This window comes from Tupaia chinensis, unplaced genomic scaffold (assembly GCF_000334495.1).
Source record: "Tupaia chinensis unplaced genomic scaffold, TupChi_1.0 Scaffold000208_1, whole genome shotgun sequence".
Taxonomy (NCBI): domain Eukaryota; kingdom Metazoa; phylum Chordata; class Mammalia; order Scandentia; family Tupaiidae; genus Tupaia; species Tupaia belangeri.
Window position 1 is genome coordinate 1017313 of NW_006159683.1, and position 9550 is coordinate 1026862.

General features: G+C 41.3%; 1 protein-coding gene across 1 annotated transcript in view; it reads left to right on the forward strand.

The window, feature by feature from the left end:
• HELB (DNA helicase B) overlaps window positions 1–9550 on the forward strand; it is a 39267-nt gene extending 29717 nt beyond the window's left edge. Inside the window, exons 12-13 of the mRNA XM_006147295.3 lie at window positions 4348–4842; window positions 7640–9550. Coding sequence (XP_006147357.1) covers window positions 4348–4842; window positions 7640–7744 — 600 coding nt within the window. The 3' untranslated portion in view covers window positions 7745–9550. The remainder of the gene's footprint in view (window positions 1–4347; window positions 4843–7639) is intronic.

Consider the following 9550-nt stretch of genomic DNA (forward strand, 5'->3'; position numbering starts at 1 on the left):
AAGCACACACACCCTATAGCAAAAACCTCTCCAAAGAAAAAAAAAAAAAGAAATGACCATTTCTGTAATACTGTTAACTGAACAGATTCACCAGTTTTCCCACTAATGTCCCTTTTCCGTTCCAGGATCTAATCTAGGACATCATATTGGATTTAGTGCAACTTATTTTTAGACTTTGTTTTTTAGAGGTTTTTGCTATAGGGCGCATGCGCTCTCCAGACAGACAGAGAGAGACAGAGAGATAGAAAGCGAGAAATCACCCCCCTAGGGGGGATGGCCACGCCGCAATCCCTTCTCCTCCATTCTCCTCTCTGGATCTTGGGAACGCATGCACATGGGTCCCAGTGTGAGTTTAAGCCACCAGGTCTGGAACTCGAACCCCAGTCGACTACCTGGGAGTCCAGCAACATAGGCATTTCGCTAACTGCTGGTCCCACTTTTAGACTTTTTAAAAAATGCCTTTGAATTTTCTTGTTACAGTCGCTCTATTATTTCTGTCATTGTCTTGAGCTTCTCTGTTATTAGCATGGTGCTTTAGCAGATCTGCATTTCAATACAGAACAATTTAGGTCAACATGCATCTTTTACTAGTAGGCAGACATTAATTAGTATGTTTTTGTTTGTTTTCCTAAGTGGATGGGTTTTATTAATTAACTTACCAATCTTAGTTCTGAAATACATTTGAAATGGCTTACAAAAACTGCCTACAATAAAGCATGTTTCTTTTTTTTTTTAAATAAAAGATAAATAAGTGATGTTAAGTGGAAGATAAAGGTAAGGATGGTTGGGAAAAAAACCAAACACTAAAATGAGTCCTTCCAGGGGTGTGTTGGAATATGGGTATGTATGCTGCCAGGTTCACTTGTTAGCCTGACTTCAGATTTGGCCTATGTTCCCTTCAGGCCCAAAGTTCCCAAGGTAAAGAGAGAAGCACTGATTGATTGTGTCCATTGGAACAAACAGGTGTTAGAAGTGAAAACATTTCTGGCTCAGAGATCCTGGAGAAAGTTCCCTCATAGATCATCCCAGAGGAATTTGTCCCGTGGATCTTAGGATGATGTTGCCAAGTCTAGAAATTCATATCCTTCAACTTTGGCAGATTTTCTTAAATAATTTCTCTACAATTATAATAGTATGGTCATCATGGGTCTTGTTCTGTTTTTTTTTTTTTTTTTCTTTAAGACTTTCTATTTTGTCGCCATTAGACCTTCAGAACTTGTTGCCTAAAATTTCTTATCAGCCTGCAGTGTTTTTCATCTCATTATCACTTTATTTCCTGAGAGAGTGCCTCAGGTGTATAGTCTAGCTTTTCTGTTGCCTTTCTGGGCAAGTGAAGAAATCTTTATTTTCGTGAATTGAGGTTTGATATCTTTCATTGAATCTAGTTCTTATTTCCTGTTTGAAATAGCACCTCGTACCTCTAAGGACGTTTGTGGTTGTTACATTAGCACACTTGGCTTCTTTCAAGTTTGTTTTGGTTCAACAAACTTTATTGATTTAGACTCTGTTCTTAGACTCTGTTGGTTCTTATATTAGTCATTTTTTAATATTAAAAGGATAGTATTTTGGTTATGTTGGCTGAATGCAAAATATTTTTGAAATTTATTCCACCTGTTTCTTCTTTTAATTGACTACTAGAATGTTTTAAGTTACATAGATGACTTGCTTTGTATTTCTGTGGACAGTGCCTCTTCGAGACCGTTATAAAGACTTGGGCTTTTATTCTGAGTAAAATGGGGAGCCATCGAAGGTTTATGGATATTCATACAAGTGTTTGACTTGTAGAACAATTCTGGAGAATAGAAGTATACATAGTTAAAAATAAATAAGTAAAGCTTGCTACCTTAAAAAGTTTGACATTCTAATGATTCAAGGGAAATGTAAAGAAATGGACAAAGCATTTATGACTGAGGGAACATGAAGTGTCCATATTCCACTTTCTGAAGTAGACTTAGCCACCATCTTGGGGTGCAGGGTACCAGGGTCAATAGATTTGGCTGATGCCAGCATGAAATATTTTAAGTATTATTTTAATTTTATTTTTTCTATGGGGAGGGGTAAAGAGAGAGAGAGACAGGCATCCCCAACAGAGTCTTCACTCTGCCGTTCACCCTTGGCCAGCCCACATCACAGACTTGGGTCCACACTGGTGTGTACACTGGTCTGTGTGTGTACAGGCAAGCCTGGGAGCCTCCCGTGAGGGTTCAGTATCACAGGGCACTGTGTTACTGCCGTGCCGTCACAGTCTGTCATTGCCATTTTCATCATCATTCGTTTGGGGAGTCACTGGAGAAAGAACAATGAGCAAAAAAGACTTCTGCCTTCACTGAGCTTCCTGGCTGGTGGAAAATCTGTGATAGAGGAGATGGGGAGTCTTAGTAATAGGTCGACCAGCTGATCCAGAAATAAGCCAGCAGGAGGCCTTGCCTGAGGAACACTGACGGGGCCACATTCAAGTTTCTTGCGCTGAATGGAGCATGGTTCACAGAGGACGGAGAGGAAGACAGGGGTGGGAGTGGGCTAAGGCTGGCTTTTGAAGGGCCTTACAAGCTGCATGAAAGGGGTGAGGCCTATTTTTGAGAGTCTAGGAGCCATTAGAGGGTTTTAAGTAGGGGCTGATGTGACTGGGTTTGCATTTTACAAATATGGTGGCTGAGGATGATGGATTAGAACCAATATTCATACAGGGAGACTATGGGATTATTGCTTTTTTATTATGATTACTATTATTTTCCCTAGTGTTTCTCCATTGATGATTGAGAACTAGATTACCCAAGTTTAGGTAAATGGGTCCATGTTCAGAAACACCCAGTATGAAGCCCACGGGGAGAAGTTGTACTGTATATGTGTCTGTACAATGTTCTTAGCATTTGTATCATCAAGTATCATTTAAGTCCATTCCTGAGACCCAGTAAAGTTGGAAAGAAGTATTTATCAAACTTCTACAGTCTGATGAGTTGTGTCAGACTCTGCCTAGGGAGATAGAAAAGCTTGCCATGAAAGTTGCTTATAGCAGATCTGTGTTGTTGACCTTCCCCATCCTGTCAGTTGTCTTCCTGCAGTTCTTTTGGCAGGAGGAATGTGGGAGCGCTGGGAGAGATAATGGTTCAAACCACTTTTCGCCCGTGTTGGCATCAGATGTGCTGACTTCCAAATACAGACTAAGAATAGCTTCAAAACTTGAAATTGTTTTCTCACAGTTACGTGGTGACATTAGGTATTTTTCTTGCCTATACAGTTCTTGGTTTGGTTTATCTTGACGAAAGTGAGGAATAATTCAATAATAGGAAAACATGCGTGAGTACAAGGAACAAACCAACCCATAGGGCTTCCATTTGGAGATAGATTCTTTAAAATCTTGGTAGAATTTTTTCCCCTTTTGTTTTGTGTTATGGATTTATATCCATTTGTAATGTGCTTTTCTGAATCAGTAGTTTTTTTTATAACATTGTTGCAACTATCTGTATATATCCATTTTAAAAATTTTTGTTATATTTGAAGGCATCTTTGATGTTTGCAAAATAGCATACCAAGTGTGTGTATGTTGTGTGTGTGTATGTATGCATGTGCACATGTGTGTACATGTTTATCCTCCTGTTGTTGGCTATCGGAGGTATCCATTTTTTTCCATTACAAATGACAGTGAGGTCTCACTTTGGCAGCATATATATTAAAATAATAAATAATAGTGGGATAGCACTACTATTGTACCGAAAGCCCATATAGTCATCTCAAAGTCCCTTATTAGGAAAGATTTAACACTATAGTCTTTATAGTTTGTTTCTGAATTTCTGGGAGCCAGTTGTGGACCAGTACCACTAGAACTTAGTAACACATTTACCAAATGAGAGTTCCTGGATAATAAATTAATTGGGGCTCATTAGGATTCAGTAATCTTCCCTTATCTATGGTTTTGTGTTCCACGGTTTCAGTTACCTGCGATTAACTGCAATCTTCAAATTGGTAAGTGTAGTACAATAAGGTGTTTTGAGACCTTGAAGTTGAGAGAGATCACATTCACTTAGCTTTGATTATAGCATATTGTTTCAATTTTTCTATTTTATTGGTTTTGTTGTTGATCTCATATTGTGCCTAATTTATAAACTAAACTTTATCATAAGTATGAATGTATGGGAGAAAACAGAGCTATCCATGGTATTTAGGAATCCTCTGGGAGTCTCGTGAGGTACTCGTGTGGAGGAGGGGAGGTGCTGACCATGAGCATATGGCCACCTAGTATTATAGCTGCCTGACACCCCCCCGAGGACTTGTCTCTTTCCCTCCTTCGTACGCTGCCTAAGCTCGCTCTGCAACCTTAAGTCCTCATACTGTATTATTGCCTCTCAGGGGTCGGAGGAGCAAACTGTCGTCTATGTGGTAGGAAAGGCGGGCCGCCAGCACTGGCAGCATGTCTACACAGCAGTGACCAGAGGCCGCAGCAAAGTGTACGTCATTGCAGAAGAGTCCCAGCTCCGGAGTGCAATCGTTAAAAACAGTGTTCCCAGAAACACTCGTTTAAAACATTTCTTGCAAAATAAGCTCTCCATTAGCTGTGCATCTCCAGCAGATTTTCCGTCCCCATCGATGAGCTCCGGGGACAGCGGGAGACCCAGCACACAGCCGCCCACCGAACTCTTCCCTACAGTCCCTTACGACACGGCAATAAAGGACATCACCGGGTGTGAGGTCTCTTTGGCCGAAGATTGGATGCTTCCCTTTGCTGAAAGGTGCCAGTTATCTTCATCCGATGAAGTGGACACAGATGACGATTTTTCAAAATTGCGAGGGTCCAAAAGAACCTGCGGTGTGAATAATGATGAGAGCCCAAGCAAAGTCCGAATGGTAGGAGTGATGTTTGCGTGACCTCAAGTTTTATTTCGATACAGCTAACTTCGGTGTGCTGACAGATGCCTGTGTACTTCTGTTAGCGTTGTATGGTGCCGTGGGACTTAAAAACAGCTGCTTGCTGGTCTCTGCTTGCGCTGTCGTCTGACCAGGGGCTCTTGTGCACTCTCAGTCTGCTTGAGGGTCGCAATCCATGGGAGGCGGCGCCTCAGAGAGACCTCGCTGTCATTGTACACGTTTCCCCACTGTCTTCCTTGTTCACATCCCCTCCCTCATCTCCCACCCTCACTCTGCAGATCCTCCTAATCCCATTTTTATCCCCACAAAGCTTGATGTGGCTTGTTCCAGTCATCTTCTCGATAACTTCAGGGACCTCCACTTAGGTCTCATTCTCCTGGACATTTCCCTTATGTTTAAGTTTTGATTGCTACTGCTGTTTTAGTGTTTCCCTCCCTTGTTGTCAGTGTCAACTCACGGGTCCTCTTTCCTTTCTCCATTTCCCCACTCCTTCCTTTCCTTCCACTGGAGACATTTCCCCAAGGCTCACTCTGTTCTCTGAGAACTGAGCCTGGTCTCACAATCGCAGCTGTCTGCTTTGCACCAGCGATTCCTTCACCAGGCTTCCCACTGTGTGCTGCGTTCCAGGCACTGAGAACTTGAGGGTAAGTGGGCGACAGTCTTCCCGCTCTTGCACTGATTGCCCGTGTGGACGCAGGCAGCTCTGCAAGGAACTCGGTGATTCGCTGTGTGCTCGGACACTGAAGAGGAGTTAACGAACCAACTCCCTAATCTGTGTCTTTGTTCTTGAACAGCAACTTTTTGGAACCACAGCACAACGTCTTACTCTCTTTTTCAATTTCCCCGAATCAATCATGGTCCTCCAAGTTACACAGCTGAAGATGTTGGCGTTATCTTAGGTTCACCTTATTTACACTCTGCCTCTGGGGAGTTGCTGGCTTTATTACCGAATGTGTCTCTCCCATTCTGTCAAGGCTGCCTTTTTTGGGGTCCTTATCTCATCTTCTTGGTTGATTGATGATCTGCCTGCCTCTGCCTCTCCTGTTGCCATTTTCGTAATACACATTCTGCATCGTTACCCAATTATGCTCTTCCCGTTGGTGTTCAGCTCACTTCTTTGTTCAGAAGCCCTCGTGGCCCCCTGGAACCTGCAACATAATTCTAGACTGTTTAGCTTGGCCTTTGACCTTTTTCATTTGATTCCGGCTCCCCAGCGTTATTTCGTTTCCTACTATTATTTCTCTGCTTTAGTCAAGGCAGTGTCGTTTCCACTAAAATGAGTTAAACTCATTGTCATCCCTTCGTTTTGGCTTTTGCTGTGTGACTTGGCTCGAATGCCTCTTTTTCTCTGCCTTTCCTCATTCAACATTTGAAAAAAAAATTCAGCCAAAATTAGAGGCAAAAAAAAAAGAGAAAAGGAAACAACAACAAAAACAAAATTGCCATTCTCTGATCTAAATGTTGGAGGGAGGAAAGTGAAGAAGTTCCTGGTTCCATGGACATTACATTCTACTGATGGGTTGTTGTCCATGAATACAAAAGACAATAAAAATTTTAGATTAAGAAAGAACCTATGAAAAAAAAAAGAAAACAAGACCTGGGGAGGGTGGGATGAACGGGAGGTACTGCTCGGCCGTGGTGGCCAAGCGAGGCCTTGCTGAGGAGACAGCATGTGAGCTGAGCTCTGAGTGATGCAGGGAAGAGCATCCCAAGCAGATGCTGTCAAAGATGCAAAGCCTGAAATGGGAATGATCTTATTCACAGGGGAAGGAAGAAGGCCAGTGTGGCTAGCGAATGAGGAAGAGAATGCAAGTAATGATGTTGGAGAGATGGGCAGGGCCGTATCTAATTCTGATGTGGAAGGAGGAACTGGGTTTTACCTTCCTTGCTGAGGGAATCTGTGGACACTAATACATGATGTTGTCCAACACATGCTTTAAAATGACCCCTTTGTCTCCTGTGAAGAGGAAACTATGGAAAGTGACGTGGAGCCAAGGAGGCCAGTTAGAAGGTTGGCCTGGGGAGAGCCTAGTTACAGAGCAGGGGATGGAGACATGATTAGATTCTTGATCATTTTGGAGATGGAATCTGTATAACTTGCTGAGATAGATGTGAAGGGGTGAAAAAAAAAAAAAGTAATCCAGGATGATTCCTGTTTTTCTGGCTAAAGAAAGTTGGAGAATTATAGTATTATTTCCTGAGATGGGAAAGACATGAGAACTCCTTTAGGGAAATGGAGAGTTGTCCTGTGTCATGCTGTCTCTAAGTGGCCAACAAGACATGTAAGTGGACTGGGTAGGTCAGTGATTGGTAAAGGAGCTCAGAGCCTCCGGTTGAAGTTAGGTGGGAAATGTCCATGTGGGAGTCATTAGCATATAGCGGTATTAAAAGGATTAGCAGTACATTACTGCTGTACCATATCCCTGGTCTTTAAAATTCTTAATTTTTGAACAAGGGATTTAAATTTTGTACCGAGCTGCCAGATTATGTACTGGGCCCTGTCTGCACCTTTACATGTTAGATACATGTACTCATTTTGTACGTAGTCCCTTCTACATGCCAGATCCCAAGCGGGGTGTTAGGGAGACCAGTGAGCAAAAGCAGACATGATCCTGCAAGGAGCTACCTGACAGTGGGTTGCTCTGGTTGCTCCAGTCTTCCAAGAGTTGGAAAAAATGTATTCTTTTTCAGAAGCAGTTGGAGGAAATAGAAGAACATAGGGCAAACTAACTACATTTTTAGAAAATTAACTTTGTTTTTGTTTTTATTCTAACAGGTGGAGGAAGCATCTCCACAAATGTCTTCCCGACTTCAGAATTTGAGACTAAATAATTTAGTCCCCCGGGAACTTTTCAGTCCCATAAATAATCAAGAAACGTAATTTTATTTCAGATTGTTTATCTGTTGTTTTCAATTCGAGATAAAATGAACATCGTAACTTCTAAGTATCAAGATAAAAGAAGATGCCTATCACTGGAATTTTATTTTAAAGTGTTTGTGTTAGCAGATGTTTTAAATCCATTTGATCAGAGAAAACCTTAATGATTTCAACATCTGTCCTCGTGAGAAGGTAGCACTGGACATAAATGAAGAAAAAAGGTGCAACTTTTAAAAACTGTTTACTTGAAAAAGTGTCTTACTTTTATGATCATGCCTTATAACTGTCGATGATCATTGGGGTTATCTTTGCCAGTGGGTTGAAGCAATGGTGAAGAAAAAGAAATTGCACCTCTTGGTTTATGGATACGCTTTCTAGGATAGCATTATCTTCTGTAAATGGTCATTGTTCAAGGCTGCCGCTCATTCCCGGGCCCAGCACTCCTGGCACTATTTCATGGAAATGCCTTCTGAATTGGGAACACATCGTCCTGAACATAATCCACTCTGAAAGAACTTTTTTCTCTGCGTTACTTTGTGTTTAAATTTTTATTTATTGTTAAATGATAAAAGAAAAATGTATGATGAAAAACATTTCCTGCTATCTCAAGTTTTAAAAAAAGGTTCATTGAGAGAAAATTCACAAACAGTTCAGGCATTTAAAATGTGCAATTCAGTGGCTCTTAGTCACAGAAGTATGCAACTGTCATCGTAATCAATTTTAGAACATTTTTCTTATCCAGAAAAGAAATCCCAGAAGCCTTAGCTGTATTCCCTGATCCTCTGAGTCCTAGGTAACTGCTAATCTACTTTGTTGAGTTGTATTCTGGGCATTTCCTATCAATGAAATCATGTGCTGTGTGGTCCTTTGTTACCGACTCCTTTGATTAGCATCATGTTTTCAGACACCAGGTTGTATCGGTAATGTATCAGTGCTTCATCTCGTCATTGTCAAAAACATTCCATCGTAGTGATAGAGCCCATTGACTTTATCTGTTTATCAGTTAATGGTTGGTGGTTTCTACTTTTTGGCTACTGTGACCATACTGCTGTGACCATGTTTTTGTGTGGCCTTGCTGTCATTTATTTTACGTGTGGAGTGGAATTGCTGGGCGATAGAGTAACTGTGTTTAACCTTTTGAAGAATTGCCAGACTGTTTTCAAAAGCAGCTGCACCATTTTTACTTTCCAGCAGTGTTTGAGGGATCCCGTTTCTCTCCACACTCTTCAGCATGTGTTATTATCTAACACCTTGATCACAGCCATCCTACCGAGTGTGAAGTGGTGTTTCACTGTGGCTTTGCTTTCTGTTTTCCTTAGGGCTAATAATACTGAACATCTTTCATGTGCTTTTTGGCCATTTATATGTCTTCTTTGGAGAAAATGTGAGTTGTTTATATATTCAAGTCCATTATCAGAAACATGATTTGCAATTTTTCTCCCATCCTATGGATTTTTATATTCTTGGTGGTGTCCTTTGAAGGAAGAGCTTTTACTTCTGATGATGCTTGTGATGTTGGTGATTGTTGTTGCTTGTGATTTTGGTGTTCCATAGAAGAAACCATTGCCCATCCCAAAACATGAGGACTTACTGCTATTTTTCTCTGAAGCAGCTTAATAGTTTTAGCTCTCACGTTTTGATAATGGATTCATTTTGATTTAATTTTGATGTATGATGTGAAGTAGCAGTCACATTTCATTCTTCCTGTTTTTAATTTTTTCCCCCTTACACTTGCTGCAGGGTACGTGCACTTGCAAGCAAGGGACAGAGAGGGAGAGAGAGGGAAAATGAGAAAGCACTCCTTGGGGG